Below are 24,727 nucleotides of genomic sequence, written 5' to 3'. Positions count from 1 at the left end.
ATTGCGGTTTAACTCCATTTGGAAAGAGATACAATATAAAGACTAATAAATATAAACACACATCTGAAATAAAAAATATCCACAACCGGGATAATGCACTTAAATCAACGTGACAACTGAAATACCTTACATATGCACAAAGTTATAGAAATTATATCAAGTGTAAATAGAGTAAACGGTACCATGGGAAAACATTTAACAGTACGAAAATGACGTAAAAATACTTATTCTGCAAATGAAATACTCTTACTGCCCAAACTGATTTAGAACTATAACAATAGTCAAGAACGTCTTAAAAAATGTCCCTCTTGCTTATAAAATAAGTTATATGGTTAATACAAAATTATTTAAGTATAGTATTTAATGTTTGGTCAGAAATCCGTGTTGCAAAGTCAGAAAATTATCAAACAATATCAAAACATAATGATCTAAAAACGTGGTGCTCCAAAAAGGCGAGACGAGTTTTGAAAAGAATAAACTCGGTTCTTTAAGTCAATTGGTCAATAAATTGTTTGTTAGAGTGATTTATTGATCACCCATATTCGCTACAATCCTAACAAACATTATATGCTTTCATAACCACATATTCCTATCTTAATTTGATATTATGGCCCCAGGGACTCATGAGTAATTACATTACAGTCCTACAAAATAAGAACCTCAAAAAAAAAGATCAATCATAAATATGGAAATAAATCGGTCAGTGATAAAAGAATCCTTAATATGCGTGGGCTGCACTTACTTACGTAACGTGTGTATTATTTGACCACTAGATGATGGTGTTTTGTGTCATGCGACTGAAAACGAGTGCTAAGAAACACATGGAAAATGAAAAAATACAGGGACTCAAAGTGACCAAACTGTCCACTTTTTATCTATTTATTTATTTTTTTATGCACAGCCTTATGCCAGGTTTTGTTTTTTTAGTACCTGTAGCAGATAGATGGCAGACAATTATGTCAACTCCCTAGGTGAGGCTCAACTTTTGAAAACAAACGACATCTATATAGTGTATAGTATTTTTGCCATTTAAATCAATGTATTTTTTTGAATGAATGACATTTCTAGTATAATACTAACTATATTACATTTATATTTATAATATATTATACTTAAAGGGCAGCACGGCGGCGCAGTGGTTAGCGCTTGTGCGGCACAGTTCATGTCATGGGAACCTGTCATGGGTTCAAATCCAGCTCCAGACTTCCTGTGCGGAGTTTGTATGTTCTCCCCGTGCTTGCGTGGGTTTCCTCCGGGCACTCCGGTTTCCTCCCACATTCCAAAAACATGCATGTCAGGTGAATTGGCCGGTCCAAATTGTCCCTAGGTGTGATTGAGCGAGTGAGTTGTCTGTCCCCGTGTGCCCTGCGATTGGCTGGCAACCAGTTCAGGGTGTCCCCTGCCCACTGCCCGATGATTGCTGGGATGGGCTCCAGCACCCCCGCGACCCTACTGAGGATAAGCGGTGTAGCTGATGAGATGAGATGAGATATATTATACTTATATTTGACCATTTTGCTTCAGTGAGCCTGATGAAAAAGCCTGACACCCGCATGTGGCCCACAGGCCATGGCTTTTCATTCCCTGGATGACTGTATTACCATTGCTTATATGTTAACTTTTTTGCTACAACTGCTAAGGAGTATATGGGGACATAATAAAGATATTGTCACTCAACACTTGTAACCTTTCATCATCTCCTCCCAAGCGTCGTTCCACCTCTCGTTTCCTCCTGTTTTCCATCACTCCACCAGAAATGAGCCTCTGTGTATCTACCCCTCCAACGCCCCCCTTAAATCTCCTTTGTGGAAAAAAGGCATCATATGGGCTCAATTTACTGCACCACCTATCCCCAGCCCCCTTTCTTTCTCTGTAGCACAGACGCTCCGACGTGACCCTGAACGCATCGCAAACTTGTTTCCACCGAGTGCCGTCTTGAGGATTCAAGTGATCTTTGTCCGTGGCATATCACGTGTGGGTGGGGTACCACAAGTCTCGATCCCAACAATAAGGGCTTATGTGAAAGCCCAATGGGGAGAAAGCTCACAGAACACTTATCTTTTTCTTTTAACTAATCATATTCGTAAAGCTTATTAAATCTAGAAGGAAAAGCCGGCTATGAAAAAAGTGCTCCGCCATGGATTTTCAGCCCCACTTCACATTTCATTCTGCTTATGTAATGCTGGCTGTGAGTAGTGATTTGAGGTTTTTTTTTTCTCTTCTTCCAAGTAGCGTGTGTGTTTATTTTTTGTTTTTTTATTTTTTTAGTAGCTGACTATTTATACTCCAAGCTTGTATAGTCAGCCTACAGGAAATGTTACGAGCTCATGAATAGAATGAAAATGCATGTTTACTCAGTAACGCCCCCGCCTGTGGAAAACACACATCGCCACCGTCCTGGACGGGTTCACCTCAGGTTCAGCAGCTACGGGTCAAGGTTTATTACGCGTGGTTACGGTCCGCTTGACAAAACCACCCACTAAGTTTTAGCACAAACAAAAAAAGGTATGAGCTCCAATGACCTGTAAACAAGACTTCACTAAAAATATCTGGACAAGAAACAACAGATAATGTTGACAACGGCCTACGAATTAAGAAATCTATCAATATTGTGTAAATGCGGACAGTCCTACATACTGCATTCAATATTCCATCTATAATTCAGGGCCGCATAAACAATTGAACATATCTGGCCTTAAATACGGTTAAAGGAGTCTCCTGCGACCATATCCAATTCGCATGCATTGAACTAGACCTTTGACTTGAGCCACAAATTTCTGTTTTCTTCCGTGATTCAAATCCACACATTTTTTGTAAATGATTAAAACAAATAAAAATTTTATCTCCTAAGAAGAGTTCATGGTAACATTAACTTAATGGTTACGCACTGGAAACGGTGCTATAAGTTGGCTGCTTATTCCATAACAAACACATGCTTGGCTCTGAAAAGAAAAAAACACATTTAAAACATTATTAGTTTTCGAAGCTGTCCTTTTTTATTGGAGAAGTTAAAATTTTATGTTAAAATGTATCAAAGATCTATTGGCCTGAGTTCATCTTATACCACATGTAGTACTGCATTTATGACCTAAACAGCATCAGGAGATGCTGGTGGTTCAGTATATTGCTCAAATAAACTTCAACATCGCGTTGTGGCCTGGTGTGGGACCCATAATCTTTCGGGCAGATGATACAGAATTGACGGGTAAGGGTCCAAGCAAGGCTGGCTGTATTTCTAGCCTTAGTGCCTTGCGACCCAAATGAAGAACACATTTTTGTCCCGGCCCTTCTGCCCTGTGACGGAAAGGCACAGTCATTTGAAGGCGAGAGATGGGATGCTGGCCTGCTTCAAAGCATCTGGAGGTCACATCCAGATTGACGAATGGAGGCTGACTTCAGAGGAAAAGCCTTGAGGCGCGGCAAAAGAAACCAAAACGCCCCAAAAGACCGGCAGAGGAGCCACCTGCTGCCACACCTAAGTGCTCAGATGTGGAGATTTCTTATCAGTATGCGACAGTTTCACAAGAACTACGATAAGCTGTCTGGTAGATAAGGTCTGGTTTGCTTCCTATTCAACATGCACACACGAATGACCTCTGTTTCTTCTTGAGTATGTGATTATAATTGATGGTGAGTACTTTTTTTTATTAGGTATCACAAAAAAAGAAAATAAATGAAATTCACACAGCAAATGTTTTTCTCTGATTCTGCCATTTTTTGAGCATTTTCACAGTTACAACCTACAAAGGTGGATTATTGTCTTGGCAGCTTGGTTTTCGTATGGCATTGCATTTTTTACAGTCTGATAACCTGAATAGTCCAGTTGGAATCGGCGCCTTGCCCAGACACTGCAACACCCTCAATGAGTGACAGGAGAGCATTTGGTTCCACTATTCTGCGTCAGACTTCATTAAAATATAACGATAGTAAAAAAAATAAAATAATGTTTTTGTGGAAAAAGAAGGATTACATCTTCCCAACTTTTACAGCAGATAAAATGTCTAAAGGGAAACCTTTAAAACAGTACTTCTCAATTCATCTGACTTCAGGATTCACCAATCCACCCCTGATTACAAGCCAAGTCAACTTCTCAAATTTAGTAGAAGGAAAGACTTGTTCCGTTTAAACTAGAAAGAGTAGAATATATTTACCATATTACCCAGGCGTTTTATGATCTGAGATTTTTGATCATACCAATTATGAAGAAAATACCAACATATATCCCTCAGATCACCATAGACCAATTGTTGATATCCAGAAAATGTAAACTCACAATTCTGTGATTAATAATACTTTTTTGTTTTCTTTTTATATAGTTTTATTCATTACCCATTGTTCTAAAGACACTTATATTCAAGAAAAAAAAGAAACTAAGCCTGTGTTTTTGGAAACTAAATAAATTAATTTTCTGAATAATATATCAAAAGTGTGAGTCCTAATCTACCCAAGAAAAGTGCTAATTTTACACAACACTAAAAGGTTTATTTAACCTTTCTGAGATTGAAATCGGAGTTCCGGTAATAATATCTAATATTTTGCCTCAAAATAACAGTAAATTTAAATGCATGATTTTTATTATATTAAAAAACAAAAAATAGTAACAATTTGCTGAATAAAATATGTGACATTTTGGGTAAATATTTTATTTAAGTGCTGTTATTTTAGTAAGTTAGAAAGTTTGTTGAGAGCTCACTTATACACAAGTAATCTATCTATTACCTACACCACTTATCCCCACTAGGTTTACGGAGGCAACAAGCAATATAGGTCTTAAATTGATTGAATAGATATTCAATAGGTATCACACTAATACATCTACTATTCACCTATGTGGGTTTCCTGTCTGCTTGAATCAGCTATCAGTCATAGATGCCGCGTGAATGGCCGGAGTATTATGAAAAGATACACTGAAGAACACAAATACACGCACACGCACACACGCAGACACACACACACACACACACACACACACACACACACATAATGCTATAATATATGATCTCTGATCAGATGCACTAAGCTCCAAAAAACGGGGAAAAACATTATTCAATAAGAATTAATGACAATAATTTATTTCAATGGGGTATATCACATAGAAATTGGCTTGATGGATGTCAGTGATTAATTCAATATGGATGGAAAGTTTCTATAGTTTTTCGAGCAGTACGAGGCTAGTTTATTGTTTCAGTCCCATTGCTGAAAGAACCAAATCACCATTGCGCTGCAGAAACACTCTCTTGTCTTCTGTCCGTCAGTAATGACAGAACGTATTGAAGCCCTCCCCTGACACACGTTGTTTTATTGATTGAAACTTTAATGAGAAACAATTTTTGGCTAGAACTTAAACTGCATGTGTCGGAATACATTCGTCAAGGGCCAGATCGCTGCATACTTATCGGTTTCCTTTGTTAAGCACAAGTAAATCGAATCAACAAGATTTTTCTTTGGATTTCTTCTCAACTTGCTAATAAATCAGGTGGGATTCTAAAGCGAAACCTTTAAAACAGTACTTTCTCAATTCATCTGACTTCAGGATTCACCAATCCACCCCTTGATTACAAGCCACAATACAAATCAACTTCTCAAATGTATTGGAAGGAAAGACTTGTTCCGTTTGAATAGAAAGAGTAGAATATATTCATGCGTTTTTAGAAAATAAATGACCAACGGAACCAAAACAACGTTAAGTAATAATAATAAATACGCACACACTTGAAATGACAAAGTGCAACATTTTTCTCAAGGCTGGCTGCTCATTTTTGCTGTTCTGTTTGCCAAATAGTGAATGGCACTCGTCCGGCGGCGAGCCATTATCCTTGACCGCATACTTCTGTGAGTGGGGAACGGCACAGCACTTTTTGGAAGGCCTGGCGACTAGTTTTTGTTCTTCTGAGGGTCTTATCAAATATCTATAAACGGTCTGGCACTGTTTGTGTTATGAAAATGGAAGTCAGTGAATGAGTTCTTCTGTTCTTTCGCCAAACATGAACAGCGTCACGGTTGCCATGGCGCCCAATTGGCCCCGCCCATGTGGCACCAGCTGCAGCTTGTTGACATATTGGCTCCCTGTCAGTATTTAAACTCTGTCCTATCAGTCCCCTTTTGTCGGTCCGTCTGCGAATCTCTTCTTTTACACGGCAAGCCCTTTTTCGCCTGTCCTGTTTTTTTTTGCTCCTGTTAGTCTCTCGTTACAATCTTTTTTAAGCTAGACCACGTCTGCTCTCCCATCCCGGATCACGATCCATTTTTGATTGGCTGGCTTTCGACTTCCGATCACGTTTTTGCTCTTCTATCCCGGCTACTGGCCCGTTGTTTTCCATTCCCGACACCACCATCGCTCGCCACGGAAGTCCCACTTCCGCATCTGAGCAACCTACTCCCCGCGACCACGATCCCCGGATCGTGTGTGCACTCCTTTCCCTTCTTCCCAATAAAACTGTGAGAAACATTACGCAAGTGGGTCCTGTTTCCATTCTGGTCATGACAAACAGCACTTGAGTGACCCCAATCCATTATCCCTAATCTCATAATGCTGCGAGAAGGCAGTTTTGTCAGGAGGCGTTCGGGCCCAGACAAAATGATATGCATGGTTATGGCTTAGATCGGTTATCCCTGGTCAACAGTTGTGGAAATAAGGGGCCGACAGAGCGCTTTTTTTTATGGTTGGGGTCACTGAAGCGTGCCATCGAGGCCTGCCTAAAATAAACTCCACTTAAACATACTTATATAAACCTTAAACATACATACCATACAAAATATAGCTCTGATGCAACTTACGATCTAATTCAAATTACGAACGATCTCGTTCGTAAGTAGGGCATTGTCTACAGCTTTTGGATTGTTTGAAACTTGCCTTACTTCAAACATTTTCCCCCTAACCTTGGAAGCAGTTGTTTACTGACTGCCCCCATAAACCATCACAAGCTACAATTTACAGGTGACAAAAGAACTGGTAAAATAACAAATAACAAACGTGTGAAAATCACAATTGACATATTATGTATGAAAAAAAAACAAAAAAAGCCCCTGTATTTCAAGGTTCTTCAGCATCGCTTTGTTCTAGAAAAACTAAAAACTGCTCAGATGGGCTTGACCGGATTTTGGGTCCAGTTGACTTACTCATAGGTTCACTTAATTTGTTTAATTTTTATTATTGGTGTATTTTATTTAAGGATTAGGTGTACATGGCACTGAGCCAGGGGTGAGCAAACTTTTTGAGTCAAGCTTGCATTGGGTTCAAACATTTTGTATAGGTACCAGCCCAGGACAACAACAAAAAAGACTGATGGATGTTTTTTTTTTTTTTTTTTTTTTTGCATAGGCTGATACATAGTTTTGAATCTCATACCTTGGCAATACAATAGGAAAAAGTAAAATAAACTAATCTAATATTACTCTTGGGCCTTTACCTGCAGAAGTTATATTTTATCAAGTATTTGTTTTTAAATTGATTATTTCATCCAAATGGTTTTGAAATACTCAAAATGTACAACTGATGTATTTGTGGGTTGGATCCTTTAAACACTAGGATGGTAAGGGCACCATTTCCTGTGTTGTGTCCTGGGCAAGTACAGCCTGTTGGCGCCCATACCTCTCCAGGGCAACAAATGTGTCCAACCAGTCTCGAACCGGGGACCTTTTGCGTGGCGAATGTGCTAATTAAAAGTGTGCACTGGTGCCCAATCCGCATCCATTGCAGCTTTGTCCTTCAAGGAGGGTGATTTCCTCATGCATGGCCACTTAGCAAGGTTTCTGATTTTCCTCATGCTGGGGTGTTTTAGTTTTTCTTTATCCAGATACAGATTTCAGATCAGGGGATGTTATAATTGTGGCCTGTGAAGCTCTTTGAGACTTTTTGTGATTAAGGGCCATACAAATGCATGTGTCTTGACTTGACATAAACAAAAGTAATATAAAATCTCCCATTTAAGGCACTGGATTTCATAATTTGCATTAAATAATTAATAATTAAATTGCATATTTCCGAATCTTATTGCAATATGTTAGTTACTATTTAGTTATTCTATATAACACGCTACAGTGGGCATTTGCACGTCACACTGGGTATTTGTATATTGTATTCTTTTTGCTTTATTATTGTATTGTTCTCAGCTCAGGGATGCTGCTGGAAATGTGAATTTCCCTTCGGGGATGAATAAAGTATCTATCTATCTATCTATCTATCTATCTATCTATCTATCTAAATATCCAAAATGCAATTAGCATTATGGTTTTAACATTTTTGTCTGGCGAGCCATATGTGGCCCCAGGGCTGTAGTTTGCCCACCATTGGACTGAGCCATCTTCCAAGATGAAGAGAATGGCGACAACGGAAAAGCGCCCCATTGTCTTTGAGATTCATGTTATTAATGTCAGTAGAAACCATCGGAGGACATCATGGAACTTATAAACACGTTAGAGTGTTTTTACACTAGCAATCAGTTTAGGGTGCGCCTAATGCCAAAAGTCAGCTGGGATGTGCACCAGCAAGCGGTTGAAAAATGAATGACTGTTGTGGAAGACGGCCACTAAATAAACAAGGCATCATGACATTCACTAGTGCTAACTTGAGTGAATGAATGAATGAAAACTTTATTCGAACATCAAAATAAAAACAGAACAAAAGCAATAACTCAACAACAAAATAATGTTACATAATATGTTCGAAAAGGGGTAGTAAGAAGCAAATGCTTATATTACCTACCCCTTCATCGTCCCTACCAAATATACCAATGATATAACAACAAATGTAATGATATTAATAATAACAGTTTTGATATAAGAATAGCAACAATAACAAAAGTTAACTAGACGCACTATTCCCAATCTCCCGCACCACTCATACCCCACCCTACTCATCTCTGTATTCCGCCAGGATTCTTTTTTTTGTATCTAAACCTGAAGAAGTGAATAGTTGGACACCGTTTGATCTCGTCTTGCAATCCGTTCCAAAGTTTGACTCCACACACAGACACACACATACTTTTCCTGGTGGTTCTCTCCTTTGGGATTATGAATTTACTGCAGCCCCTTAAGTTATAATTTCCCTCTTTCTGAATGAATAATTCATGGATGTTTTCTGGCACTATGTTTTTGTTGACCTTAATTATCAGTTGTGCAGTAAAAAATAATACTAAATCATCCAATTTTAATAATTTGGACAGCAGGAATAAAATATTAGTATGATCTCGATATCCTACCCTGTGCATGGTTCTAATTGCACATTTTTGGAGGATAAAAAGGTGCTGTAGTGAACTTTTGTAATTATTGCCCCAGACTTCTGCACAATACACTTGTTATGAGTCAGGGAATTTCATAAAACATTTGATTCCTAAACATTATTTTCCTGTCACAGAATAACCAATATTGTATGTGTTGGATCGCATAAAACATATAGGCAACGACAGAACCCATTTTGTGGGTCTTGTCAAAAATCTATAAACGGCCTGGCACTGTTTATGTTATGAAAATGGAAGGCAGTGAATGAGTTAGAAATAAATAAATGACCAATATGAGTTTAATCAGAAGGAATCAACGCTAATACATTATTATTACACAAATACTGTGACCTGAACACAACTGGCATGCACACGTACACACTGTCGTGGCAACAATACAAATCCCCTGTAACCTAGCAACAGCCCCTCCATAACAAGTCCACTTTATTCATAGGTATGCTGGACCAGAGAGTCCCAATACTCTACAAGGGCCACGCCAAGTCTTCATGGGGTTATAAAGTTATGAACATAAGCAGTGCCGGCTACAAATGAACGTGTTCCTTGAACACAATTATTTATTGCGTCATTAATATAAATATTTTTTACTCTACTGTTGTTACTACATGGCACGTTACTGCAGTACTCATTCAATGCAGATCATGTATTTTTATGCTGAAAACCCCCAATTCGCCACAGCACCCAGTGAAGGGTGGGCGTGTTTATATTTACATACAAAATACAACTGAATAGAGTGATGGTGGCGCCATCTTGAGCACAGAGTATGAGGAACCCTGAATTACTTGTCATGTAGATATTCACCCTACTGTATATGCTCGCATCCAAGCTGAATTGACAACGATACAATAAAATACTCAAATAAGGGGGTTATCTTATGTGCACATATCGTGTGTCACAGGTTGTAGAGCATCAGCTGGTCTTGGGATCAAGAGGTCGCAGGTTCGATTCCCGGCTCCTCAGTGTTATATGTCGAAGTGTCCTTGGGCAAGACACTGAATCCCTAATGCCCCCAAAAGCAGGTAGGCGCCTTGCATGGCTGACTCCCTGTAGGTGTGTGAGTGTGTGTGTGAATGAGTATGTGTGAAGCACATTATAATGCGCTTTGGGAGGTCTTCATTGGAAAAGCGTTACATAAAAAAATGCAAAAAATGCAAATAGTAGGCACAAGTGGGGACAGTGGGGCGTGGCTTATACAGGAAATAAATTGAAATATAAAATAAATGGGAAAATATAAGCACATAATTTACAGTAAAAGTATGTTCAATTTTGGTATTTTTCTTTGTAAAATATTTTTTTAATAAATCATGGCTGGATTAAAAAAAAAATGTTTTGGACAGTACCCAGAAATCGAGGAGATCTTTGATGCCCAGAGACAAAATGAATTTGGAGTGTCTCGGCTGAGTGTTCGTTCGCAAGCGCTCGAGATTGCGCAAGCAAAGAAATATGGAGGTGTACATGTCTGCTTCTATTTCTTATGTTATTTGGCCATTTTAAAACAGATTTAGGGATTTCCTCTACGCAAGTATGTACGGGAATTTATAACTAGATAGTTACTTTCGGAGTAACGCACTACTTTTTGCTGTCAGTAATCTGGGAGCTGACTTAGTTACTTTTTAAATGAAGTAACTAGTAACTGTAACTAATTACTATTTTTTATGTTGGTTGGTTGGTTGGTTGGTTGGATCGCTTAACCAATGGGGGAGTGAAGGCACCATTTCAAGTGGTGTGTCTTGGGAAAGTACAGCTTGGTGGCGCCCATCCCCCTCCAGGCCATGACGTAACAGAAAAGAACACGGCGAAGATACCCGACAGAGGTTTAGTGACGTTTAACTTCTGAGGTTGACAATTGGAGATTTAAGGAGTGAATGGGGAGTCCTGGAGTTGAAGAAGACATAGAGCTGGTAAATTTGTCTTTGGTAAGAGAAGACGGTTAGTAAATTGAAAGATTTTTATCCAACTACAATGGATTCCCTAAGACCAATGCACCTCCTTTTTCCTAATACATTCCTGTCCCAGCTGTGGCTCTCCTCCTCACTACCAGGCTCTCCGACCACTCCTCATAGCCCCCACTAGCGATGGCTCGCTTGTGAACCAAACGGCTCTATGAGCTCTTTGAAGTGACCGGCGAGAGCCAACTCCCCATCAATAAGGAGCTAACTCCCTTCGAAACGATATCTTACTTTCTCTTGCTATCTTTATCTCTTTATCTCTTTATCTCTTTATCTATCTTTCTCTGTTTCTGTCTCTCTTTATCTGTTTTTCTCTGTCTCTCTCTCTCTCTCTTCCCCTCTCTCTCTCTTCCTCTCTCTCTCTTGTTATCTCTCTCTCTTTTTATCTTGTTCTTTCCCTCTCCCTCTTCATCCTTCCCTTCGTCTCTATCTTACCCTTTTTCTCACTCTCAATTTATCTCTCCTTCTTTCTCTTTGATTCTTTCGCTCTCTTTTCAATTATATCCCATTTTTTCTTTATTTTCCCTTTTCTTTCCTTCTTTGTCTATCTTTCTTTATATTGTATCTGTTTCTCTCTCTCTCTCTTTCTCTCTCCCACCCTCTCTCTCTGTCTCTCTCCCTTTGTCTTTCCCCACTCTTTCTTTTATTTATTTCTCTCTCTTTCTCCCTTGCCCACTTTATTACTTTTCATTTCTCTTTCTATTTCTCATTTCTTCTTTTGCCTTCTTTCTCTCTTTATCTTATTCTCTCTGTTTTTCACTCTTTCTCTCCCTTTCATTGATCTCACTTTCTTTCTTTCTCTTTTTCTCTTATTCCCCCTCTCCTTTCTTCTATCTATCTACCTTACTGTTTCTCTCTGTCTTTCTCCCTCTCTTTCCAATCCCTCCCGCTCTTTCTTTTTCTCTCTCACCCTGTTTTTCTTAATCTCCGTTTTTTATCTCATTCTCTATAATTCTAGCCCTATCTTTCTTTCCCCTCTTTCTCTTTTTTCTCTTTTTTGTTCTGTCTCTTTCTCTCTTTCCCCACCTTTCTCTTAAATCTCCCTCCTTTCACTTTTTCCCTTTCTCTCTCTTTCGCTTTCATTCCCTTCATCAATTCTTTTCTCTCTTTCACTTTCTCTCTTTGTCTCACACTTTCTTACTTTGCCCTCCCACTCTTATTTTTTTTCTTTCCACCTCTCTTTCTGCCTCTCTTTCAATTTCTCTCTCTATTCTTTCTATTTAAATTTACAATTTCTTTACCTCTGTCTATTTCAATTTGACTCTCCCTTTTTTTAAATCACCTTTCTCTTTTTTTCCCTTTTTCTCTCGATCTCTCACTTTCTCTCTCTCACTTTCATTCTTGTTCTTTTTATCTTTCCCTCTAAGGCGCATGTGACTGGTCAATTTAAATAGCGTCATCTCTGTGTTGTTTGCTTAGTATAAATAAGTTTAAAGGTTAAATGATGTAAAAGCTCACTTTCTATTGAAACAACAGCGGCTATTATAATATAGTCGCATAACACATTTTCAAAATGAATTAATTTGGTGCATAATGTTTCATTATTATTGGTAATATATGATTGTAAACAGCAAATATCTAAAGAAGTGTTAGGAAGGCGAAAGAGCTGGCTTTTTTCAGTGAGCCAAAGCCAAAAGAGACAGTTCTCTAAAAAAAAGCAGAAATTCCCATCACAAGCCCCCCCAAGCTCGCCGTCTCGCTCACTCGCTCAAGCCTGGGAGTGATTATCTGCCCGTTGCCCGGAGGAGGAAAGACTGAGAGGAAAGCAAGGGGGGTCGGTGAGGGAAACGGGGAATGGTCTGGAAAACAAGCGCTCGCTTACCCCTTGTTCCGAATCCAGGGGCTCGGCTTTGACTCGGACTGCGGGCATTCCGTCAAGCATTAACATCCTGTCTCTTTGGCGGCCTGCGAAGGGACAAAGAGGAGGTGTGAGCGTGTTGGGTTAGGACCTACAAACAAGTAAACACATCTGTCCGTCACAAAGGAGTGGGAGTTGGTTTATGGGCCTGAAAGGGGACCCTCCATTCCACTCAAATGACACGCTGTGATCCATATCGAGAAAAAAATTCCAATTTTCAGATTTATCCAATGAAAGGATTGTGTAGCAGAGATAGGAGACTACATACACCTTTTTTTACAAAAAACAAATAAGCAGCAAAACCAAAACAACTAAGACTACCTCATATACTCGCATATAAACCTACATCGTATACAGTAAAAGCAATCCCCTTAGACTTTAAAATAGCCAGATACTAAAATTAGCTTAAACCCAAAATGTAAATAAATCATGTACCTAAACGATAACTACTAGTGTCGATAATAACGGGGGAAAAAAATGTGGAAATATGACATTTTTAAACTATCAACTGTATCTTTTAAGCTGAATTTTCAATGGCAGGTGCTTGTACAATACTTTTGTATTTTTGCGATCATTTCCTTCTTCGACTCAATTGCAGTTGTCACGTTTTTCCAGTTTTTTTCCCCCTATCACTAACTTTCTTAGGACACATTATTATGGTCAGAAAAAAGAAATAGAACAAATACAATAACAATAAAATGAGATGTGGTCCCTTTCAAACACAATTGGGATGACCCCAATTGACTGGACAGGAAGAAAAGATCGAGCGGGCATTTTGACCACTTACTGTGTAATTGAATCTTATTTTTTTTTCTTCTTCTTAATATTAAAATGCCCAGGCAAGAGCCCCTGTGCCGCTTTTGGTTTCCGATCTACCAGCTGAGAAACACTGTTGTGGAGATCGGATGAAAACGATTCTGGATGAATGATATTCAGACTAGCAGAGATTTAATCTCTATCAACTGTGTACTGGTAAAAAAAATAAAAAAAATAAAAACATAGATTTAACTAATTTCCGCTACTATTTTTTTTCTACTTGAGGAATCTAATGCAGACGGGATAGTGAAAAAAATCAGCATAAAAACAATAATTTATATGATTGATTTATTAATTTAAAAATGCTCTTATTTTCTTTATGAAAATGTTTACCTAAGTATGAAAACTTCTCTGTTAGACCCTATATCTCTGACAGAAAGGAGTCAAAGTGTCTTTAAACATCTGTGAAGACATCCAAATATTGCCTTAGGAGGCGCGTATGTGACTTTTATTTTAAGTAAAATAACACAAGGATTATTAATGATAGTCGGCAAATACAGCAAATACAGTGGGTGCTTTGCGAGTGGCGCCAGCCTTTGGCGACATCAAGTGGAAACATTTAAAACTGCAAGTCATTGTTTGGTGTGACGCAGTCCATTTTTATCCTGTGCTTCACTCAGCATTGTCTCGCGGGCCACATAAAATGAAGTGGCTGACCACATTTGGCACATGGGCCATGAGTTTGACAGGGATAGCATTAGGATTTGCTTAAAGTAAGCGGGTTTCAGTCCACGTTTATACTATGTTTTGCTCATAAAAATTGCTTTCTTTGCTTTGCTTACACTACCAGCTAGCTAGGTACGGATTTAAGTCTCAACTATATATTATTTATCAGAGCTCACAATAAGTGAACATTTGAAATTTAAGGAAAACAAGGTGCTCATTGTAAACGTGATTTTTCTAAATAAAGGTATCAAAAACACAGATGCACATCACCACAAAAACTTCCCCAAAGCATTGTGGGTTATCATCATGCATTTCAGCAAATTCCAACACTCATCAGACTCAAATGATTTCACTGATGTTTGTGGCTTTTTCACTCTTTAACGAGTGCCTTCAACTGCAAACAAAGGGACATTGTCACCACTGAAATAAAAAGCAGGCTAAGCTAGGTCCTGGAGTAATTTTGCCGGTCCACCACAGTGTCATGAACCTTAAACAATCAATACATTCCTGAGTAAAGTGTGTTGGCGACTGTAAGAGATGATTGCAATGGCAGGTTATGGGTTTCCAACGGAATAAGACGAATATAAGCACCCAGCTAATTAACTCATTCACTTCTACAATATGGCGGCACGGCGGATGGGTGGTCAGTGCGCAGCACCAAGGTGTAGAGGCTCAAGGTTCAAGTCCAGCAACTGCAACCTCCCCGTGTGGAGTTTGCATGTTCTCCCCGTGCCTGCGTGGGTTTTCTTCGGGCACTCCGGTTTCCTCCCACATTCCAAAAACATACATGTCGGGTTAATTGGCCGGTCTGAATTGTCCATAGGTGTGAATGAACGAGTGAGTTGTCTCTCTGTGTGCCCTGCGACTGGCTGGAAACCGGTTCAGGGTGTCCCCTGCCCAATACCCGAAGACGGCACCCCCTCGATCCTACTGAGGAAAAGCGGTGCAAATAAAGGACTTCTACAATACACAAAATCTAAAATCTTTGGCAAGGGTGTAGTTTTAGCATGGATGGAGGGGACGGCTCCCCACCAATATCGAGGAATAATTGCTTTGTCCCCATCAATTAATGTGATCACCTAAAAGAAATGTGCTCTTTCGCCAGGAATATCGAGCTATCATTGTTTTGTCCCCACCAATAGTATGTGATCGTTACCACCAATGCGAAGACCAAAGCTAACGCTTTGCATATCAGTACTGAACATTCAGTGATTGAATTGTATTTGGATGTTTGGGGGGGGATTCAAAGTGACTTATTTATATAGTCTTACATTTACCCTTTTTTACCGTTTTGTTGTTCTGATTTAGTCTGCACGTCATGAGGTGGACGGAAAGCCCTAAAAACTGTCATGAAACAGTGCTGCTCAAGCAAAAGGCAAAAGGTCCCTAACGCAGACCAGAGCTTTTGTTCCCAAAAGTGTGCAAGTGAGACTTAACATGGAGACAGACAGGTCCCTCCAAGCAGAACATCTACATTATTTACTCTTCTGTGTAATTCCAGTATCTGGCCAACCGCACAAGAACCTATACCAAAAAAAACAAGTAGAGTGCAACTGCTTAGTCTTTCAACACTAAAAGATGTCCTATCAGGATTTACACTCTAGGTAGAGTAACAACATTTTCCATATTATACAAGATCCTTGTTGTAATTCTAACCCTGATGATGAAAATTTGATTGAGAGGAAAATATCATTAATAAAACCAGACCTTTACATTCGTAAGGACTGAACCAGACGACTGTGAGTCATTGGATTAATTATTCCAACGTAACAGTCTCCACAATATGCATGGCCAAGATTCCCGACTACATCAGAACATTTAAGTGAGGGACGAACGCACGTCGAGACATTGAATAATATACTTTTAATTCTGACAGTGATCAGAGACCGACATGAATTCGGATTATGAGACTAATTATACTGTTTTAACAAAGACATTTGGCTGCGGAGGACCTCGTTCGTCTTTCAATGACGGACGATAACTACCTTGTATCAACCGTTACCTAACAGTTGCTGCGACACCACCGCCAGGTCACAGTTTCTCGTGTCATTCGGGCAAAAAAAATTGAATCCTGCAAATGACGCGTCAAGATAAAACACATGCGCAACGAATCGTACTCCCGCTACCGTTGTGAGCGTTCAATCTCTGTCTGGTGGGCTGTAAATGCTGCTGTTGTAGAGGCAATGGAGCCAAGAACAACAATGTATTTTCCACATTGCCTTTCAGCCGGAGATGACCTTAGGTAGCAAGCATTCTAATCATTCTAGCCCAAGGGTAGAATAAAAGCACAGTGGGCAGCCTCTGCAAGGCAACACTGTTATTCAAACCCATCCGTCCTTCTGTCTTGTTAGCAATGTCTGGTCGAAGGGTATAGAAATCATTCTCAGTTAGCGATAAATGACAGTACATTCAATCCCCTTTGGGGTTAGCTGGATATGTCTTTGAATCTTCTCATATTAAGCTAAATGGAAATTAGTCAAGTATTACTTTTACTGCAAAAACTGGAGGTGCTGCCATAAAATGCTGAACACTGTCTGATATAACTGGTGGGATAGGGTCTCGCTCAAACTACCTTTGACATGGATCAATTTCAATAAGTCAACATTTGTATACTATTTTTCTCAAAAGAGTAGTTTAGATCACAGCTATTCTATTACAAAACAAGTTAGGCTATATCACATGGAAGTTAGGTACACAGTCAATGGCGAAAGGCTAATACAAATACCAAACTTCTTATCTGCTGGTATCGGTATAAACCTTTCATTTACCATTGAACAATTTCGAAAGCACCTTGTTAGTAGAACGTTTTGACAGGTTTAAAAGGAACTTAGATTGGCAATTAGGCCAAAATATTGTAGTAATGCTGAACACCAGAGGACTGTTTTGGAATGCTTTAGGGCAAATAAGTCAATAGCATTGGAATAGAAATGGCTTCTTTTTAATTAAGTAAAACTTAAACCCTTTCTAATCGATATAATTTAACCATATCCTTAACCACTGTTATTCAAGCATTAAGCACTTTAGCTTTTAAAATCCTTTGTGAAGTGGTGTATTTATGATAAACAGGCAAGAAATATATTGAAGTAACCCTAACCTTACTGAAAAAGGTCTCTGCCTGAAAGGAGAGAACCAAGCTTTGCTTTCTCGGAGGGTAATAGCTTTGGTTTTATTATATTTGTAGCGAAAATGGGAGGTAAATAAATTATTCTAACAAACAGTTTTTTGACAAATTGAATTAAAGAGTCGAGTTTCTTCTTTTGAAAACTCGTCACGCCTTTTTGGCGCACCACATACTTTTTTAGATCATTATGTCAGGAAAACGGATGAAAAACCTTGTTCAGTTATTCTGAAGGGTGGTTATACACACCTTAGGTGAATTATTTTACCGTTTTGATAATTCAATATACTTTAAGACTCACACACTCTTAGATTTATGGACTTTGCTTTTAGTAATCATCCAATGAAGCAGCTTGAATAGAACACAAATTAATAATGAGAAAATTAAACAAGGACAACTAGAATTCGAGATCTTGAACTGACACCATTTGGATGGACAACAATGTTTGCTTGATTATTACGTTATTGTATTTTGACAGAGTTCTACCTTTAACGTCACACCAATACAAATACCTAGCAACAACGAGATTTTCTGCGAAGTTCTGCTTTGATGAAGATGACAACCCAGGGCAATGAGGAATCCCGGTAGGCTTGAGAGCCAGTTGGGATGAGAACCACAGGATGCAGAGTGTTGAAAGAGAGGTTGACTGCTGGTGGCTTGAGGCTTCTCTGAGGTCGCTGGCTTTGTCCCAGTGGTTTGGCCAGTAGCTCGATCAAGCTTGGTTGCTGACTTGGCAAGGTTCTCTAGCTGCTTGTTTAGCTGAGACTTGGTCAGTACTGGCCAGGATTTTGGTCCAGTTGTTTTTAGTATATGCCCTCTTGCCTTCTGGCCGGCCTAATTCAGACTGCCCTTGCGAGGTGAGACCTGTGTCAGGGACAGGGACAGACCCCCTGTGGTGGGGTTGTCACGGCAACATTTGATACGCAAATGCAAGCTAACGCCCCCCTCCCTAAGATGAATATTCCTCAAGACAATAATGGGCTCAATCTGACAGTTGTGTCCTCACTCCCAGTAGCAACCATTTTTGATGATGAGTGTGGTTATCTATGAGTGGCACTTTGGTTAAATAGACAAATTTAAAAAAAGTAGAGAAAACACCCAGTAGAAAATATGTTGAAGTTGGCCACTGCACACACATCGGAATTAAGCATGCATTAATTCCAAACCTATGTTCCGTTCAAATAATTGAATTTACTCAAACAAAGGTTCAGTTTAGAAAATGAGTACCACAGGAGTCTTGCTCGGATTTTTAAGAACACAAATAATTAAATTTAGATTTATTCATTCATTTACTTATATCTTTTAGATTTTCTTTTGAAATGTGAATATTGCTGCTTGTCGATAAAATGTAGGTCTTACATGTGGTTATGGACTCCAGGTAGTCACTGTAAATAGTGAAATGGATAAATTAACAACGTTTATATATTTTTTTGTAGATATTTTCTGTAAATAATAAAAAATGCCCATGAAATTTTATTATTTATGTTGCCATCTATTCATGTTGTAATTTTCTGTTAGAGATATGGATTTGATTTCTACCCAAATTCAAGAACTAGCTATTTTCTCACCCCGTTGTTTGATTACCAACTCATACTTACCAAAACTACCGCATTACACGTTGGGCTACGATTTCAATAACAAATCTACCGCTTTTTAAAATTCGAACAACAACACAATCTTAAATTAGGACTAGTATTTTTGTCTGGAGTGATCCAAAGGTTCCATTAGATTTCCCTTTTGAGAAAAGCATTTTATTCACAAAATTCTCCTGTAAGGATTGTGCCTGTTGACCAATGAGGCATGAGCAAGTAAATTCGCAAAGCTACACAAGAAAGCTGCACCTTGACAAAAGGGAACTGTTTTTACCAAGTGTAACCCCAAAACTAACTAACTGAAGCATTTTGAGGCATCAATGGTCCTTGAAAAGGACTAAAACGCCTCCTTTTTTGGCCTTCCAAAACCACTACCCTAAATTCTGGACCACAAACCTTTATTTTTTCGAACATTTTGAATACTTCGAGAGAAAGTAATAATTAATACTCTATATTTTAGCAAACAATAGTCATATAATTCAGAAACCGGGAGGTGAGAAAGTAGGTAATGTATCACCTGATCCAAAAACACATGACCTAGACAAATTAATGAGGGACAGAAAAACTACGCCGCTCAAAATGTCATTCTTCACTACTGCCCTACCCGCTTTCCCCATTCCACCTATAAAATGAGTCCCCCCCAATCGGCTCTCCAAAGGGTAAGATAAAAGCAGATAGGCGCAATGAGGGAAAATCATAAGTGCTCTTCGAACTCCATCGGGATTGTCACGTTCTCAATAGAGAAAATATTCAACTTTCGACTTTTATGAGGACATCGAAAACGATGCATCCCACCTTAAAGCCTGCTGGTTAAATTTCAGTGAGGCTTGTACAAAGACAAAAATGTTGTTCTTAAATATGTACATGCATCTTTTAATTATGGTGCGCTCTGTCGCATACCTTTCAACCTGTACGTTTTTGCCGTTCAAAGTACATTTATTATGCATTTTAATACGTGTACGACGTACGAGAAAATCTGTACGGAAAAACGCAAATTCATCAATTATGGGTACCAACACCAACTGTCACAAATCAGCAAATCAATCAAGTCAAACGAGTTCGCTGCTGTATCGCTTTTTACTCTGCAAACGAAGCGAGCGTTTGATGCTACTGTACGCTTGCGTCTGCCGCTGTAGTGCCTAAGTTCGACTCCCCTGCAAAATCCTCCCCCCCTCGAGTGAACGCGCATTCTGCTGCGCTTCCGACAATAGCAAACGTATTCTATATAATAAGCTTATTAAAACAATAAAGCTATTGTCGGAAGCGCAGCAAAATGCGCGTTCACGCGAGGGGGGAGGATTTGCAGGGGAGTCGAAATTAGGCACTACACATCGATGGTTGATATCTTAGTTTGGTTTATAAAATAGAAATGCTAACCAATTTTTTCATCCAAAAATATCTTTAGTTACAAAATTAAATTTAAAGTGTTATTAATGTCTATTTTAGTTACGCTGATTACAATTGTTCTTTTTTATTTCTATTATTAAGAATATGTACAGAATGATACAACGAAACACATGTAGAATATAACATGTTAAACTACATAAATAAACACGTTTTGAAAAAAAAAAAGGTGTTATATTTTTTTGTATTTTGTAAGGGAAAATACGACAGTTTGTGAGGGCATGGAGCCGTGGAGGTTGGCAGGTATGGTGTCGTCCAGAGTTTACGGTAACTAAGAGGGAAGATCTAAGACCTGAGGCCGGGTTCGGGCCTAAAATGTCAATCAATACGTCAGGTTTGGGCCAGAACGGCTCCTCTCTTGCCCACTTTGTTTTTTTTCATTATCCGCCTGGCAATTATTCTATGTTTCTTTTCTTTGTGGAGGATCCGCGCAGTGCAACATGTCAGGGGTGGTGAGTGTGTGTGTTATTCGAGCAGTCAAGTCTTATCCTCCTGAGTCCTCACAGATAAAAGTTGAAATTCTGGGTTTCATTTCGGCTCGGTCCGTCCAATCAAATTAGTTGGTCGGGCTCGGGCTGGCTCGGATTTTTATACCCTTGGGCCGGGTCGTGTCAGGATTTATTTTCATAGGCCCGACCTTATCTCTACGGTAATTTATCCAGTGACAAAAGGCTTTAAATGCCACCTACGGTCCACTACCACCGGTGCAAAGTTATTCTTGATTGTGTTTGTGTGTGACGGCAATAAAGTGATAAAAGGGAGGGGATTTTACTCCTTCCCAATCTGCAGCCTCCACCTCCAAGCCCCTCCCGGCCTTCTTGCACACCCACGCACACACATACACCTTCCCTGGCAAGTCTAAGTCCCTCAGGTACCCCGGCTGTGCAACCATTGTATTCTTGTCCAGCATGTCCTTCGGCTTCAGGTCTTGGTAGGCCCAGATAGTGTTGTCATGGTAACAGTTTGAGCGGGTGGAGCAGCAGCCAGAGTCCAGCCTTGAGCCATTTGTTGAAAACAACAAGCGAAAGGAGTTCAGCAGCAAAAGTATATGTGTTTTCCATAGAAAATGACTGCATCACACTATGGGAAGCCGTTTGAGAAGTAAACAATACTTGCTCTCAGATATTAAATCATAGTCTCACTCATGCACATCTATACTGTAATACATCTATGCTACATATATTTTTTGCCTATTTATCCTGACAGTCTTTAATCATTTTTCTCTTCAAAGTCTTTACTCCATGTTTACCCTATAGTACCATGTCTAATCTCGTTGCAACGTTGATATCAATGACAATAAAGACAATTCCATAGTTCAATTCAATAATTCAATATACACACAGTCATACTCATGCACAAACACAATTATACTCTCGTACACATACTTCTATACCCTAATAGACACTATTATACTCTCTCACACAAACTACTGTACTCGCTCACGCAAACTACTATATACTCGCCAACTTGCACAACCTTACTCCCATACACAGTCATACCCATGCACAAACACTACTGTACTCTCTCACACATACTACTATACTCTCATACACACACCCCTATACTCTCTCACACATACCACCATAATCTCATACACACACTATTACACTCTCTCACATATATTGCTTTACTCTTATACACACACTGCTAGTCTCTCTCCAACACATAATAAAATACCCACTACACACACTACTATGCTGTTTGATGTTGAAGTCGAGTTAAGTCATTTCACATTTATTTGTAAAGTCTTTGATTACAAAATGTCTCAAAAGACTGCACAGGTTACACTACACCATTCCCTGATCATAAACCAAACATGCAGGCGAGGAAAAACTCAAAAACCTCAGCATGAGGAATATAAGAAACCATGAAAAGGGGAATCACAAGTAGTAAACCCCCTCAAAGATGACCAGAGTGCAACAGGCCAGGGCTCATCACAATGGTTACCAAAAATACCCAAGGTAAAACATGATGAGAGGCTGAAAAGTAAAACATACATGCTCTCCCACATGACATACCCTCACACATGCACAACTAGACTCTCATACAGACAAAGTTAAACCCTTGCACAATCACTATTATACCCTCCCATAAATACTACTATACTCTCATAAACACACTACAATGCTGTCTCTTACATATTCTCTCACATATACTACTACACTCACTCACACATACAACCAGATTGGGAGCAACTCCAGTTTGCTGTTCAACTGTAGAACCTATACACACACAGGTCAGTGTGCATCTCCTTGGTTACCAAAAGGGCCCAAACTAAAACAACACAGAGAGGTGAAGTGATCACCATACAAGGTGTAAAAAACCCATGTAGTAATGGAAATTTCAATAGTGTGTGAAAGAGTATAATTGTTTGTGTGAGAGTCTATATTATTGTAAGTGTGGGAGTGTACTAATGTGTGTAAGAGAGTATAATAGTAAGTGAGAGCATATGATAGTGTGAGAGAGTCTATAGTAGTGTGTGTGTGTCTGGGGTGGGGGAGGGCCCTGTAGTCTTATGTAGGTGAAAGTATAGTAGTATGTGTGTAAATGTATAGTATTTTATGTATAGTAGTATGTGCGAGAATTTGTAGTAGTGTGTATGTATGAGAGTATTATAGGATGTGTGAGTGAGTATAGTAGTGGACAAGAGAACTCATAGTAGTGTTTGTACATTGGTATGACTGTGTCTGTATAAGAGTTTAGTTGTGCATGTGTGAGAAGGTGACGTTACATGTGAGAGGGAGTATGATTTACTTCTCAAACGGCTTCTTATACTACTATAGGTGTAAAATACCTCAAGTAACGGCAATTTAAATAGCGTGTGAGAAAGAATAGTATTGCGTATGAGAAAGAATACTAAAGTGTGTGTGGAAGTCTATAGTAGTGTGTTTGTGTGTGTGTGTGTGGGAGCATAGGAGTGTATGTGAAAGATTGTAATAAAGGGTGAGAGGTTATAAAATGTGTGAGATAGTACAATAGTGTATAAGAGAGTCTATTGTTGTCTGTGTCGGGGGAAGTTTAGTAGTATGTGTGTGAAACCATTTTAGTGTGTGTATGAGAGTATAGTAGTATGTGCGAGACCGTATACTAGTGTGTGTATCACAGTAAAACAATATGTGTGAGTGAGTATAGTAATTTTTATGAGGGAGTAGTGTTCGTGCATTGCTATGCCTTTGTCTGTTTTAGGGTATAGTTGTGTGCATGTGAGAGTTATGTTAAATGTGAGAACAGGCAGTGTTCTCGTTTGCCGGTGTCCCTGCGTCCTAGACGCATTATTTTTGCTGGGGACGCATTGTGTCAAATCAACGTGCGTCCCCGGGACGCAACTTTTTTGACACCAAATTGTCATTATCATTTTTTAACAAAGATTAACCGTATTCCAAACTTTTTGTGAGGAAGATCCGCCATTGTTGTTTTGGTCTCGCGGTTCGAGTTTTCGTCTGCACGCCGATCTCCAGTTCAAGTTGTGTAGTCCGTCTCTTTTTAGAGAACCGGCTTTTTCGGCTCAACTCATTAAAGAGCCGGCTCTCAAACGGCTCACTTGCTTTGAGACATTATATTACGAATGATTATGTTGTAAAAAGAAGTTAAGAAAAAAAGAAAGTATAAAAGGAGAAAATGAAAAAAGACAGGTTTGTGGTGATCCCTTTTAATCGGTATATTACCAACAATAGTTTAATGCAGAAAATGAATTCGTAATTTGAATAAGAAAATGTATTATTCTACTTAATTATATTTGCATGTATTTTTTCCTTCTACAGTGAACGTCCAGGCGACTTCATTTTTGAACTTTTTTTATAATAAACCTCATTCATGTCGAGCAACTCGGGGTCTCAAAACAAAATGTTCATTAACAATATATATGATATAAGGAAACACATGTAGAATATAACATGTTAAACTGCATAAATAAACATGTTTGAAAAAAAAAGATTTTTTTGTATTTTGTAAGGGAAAATACGACTGTTTGTAAGGGCATGGAGCACACTAAATTTTAGAGACCCAGATCTCTGTTGGGACACATAGATTTTTGAGCATGCAAGTACCCGGGACCCATCTCTTTTCAGAGGTAAAATGAACACTGAACA

General features: G+C 39.0%; 1 protein-coding gene across 1 annotated transcript in view; it reads right to left on the bottom strand.

The window, feature by feature from the left end:
* Positions 1-24,727, bottom strand: part of klf12b (Kruppel like factor 12b) — an 89,708-nt gene that overhangs the window by 25,453 nt on the left and 39,528 nt on the right. The window contains exon 2 of the mRNA XM_088353158.1: positions 13,008-13,090. Within this exon, the coding sequence (XP_088209284.1) occupies positions 13,008-13,073 (66 nt within the window). The 5' untranslated portion in view covers positions 13,074-13,090. The remainder of the gene's footprint in view (positions 1-13,007; positions 13,091-24,727) is intronic.

Source organism: Urocampus carinirostris, chromosome 14, assembly GCF_059441175.1.
Source record: "Urocampus carinirostris isolate Australia breed hairy pipefish chromosome 14, RoL_Ucar_1.0, whole genome shotgun sequence".
Classification (NCBI taxonomy): domain Eukaryota; kingdom Metazoa; phylum Chordata; class Actinopteri; order Syngnathiformes; family Syngnathidae; genus Urocampus; species Urocampus carinirostris.
The sequence above is the reverse complement of the archived record's forward strand: the minus strand, read 5'-3'. Positions and strand labels throughout refer to the sequence as shown.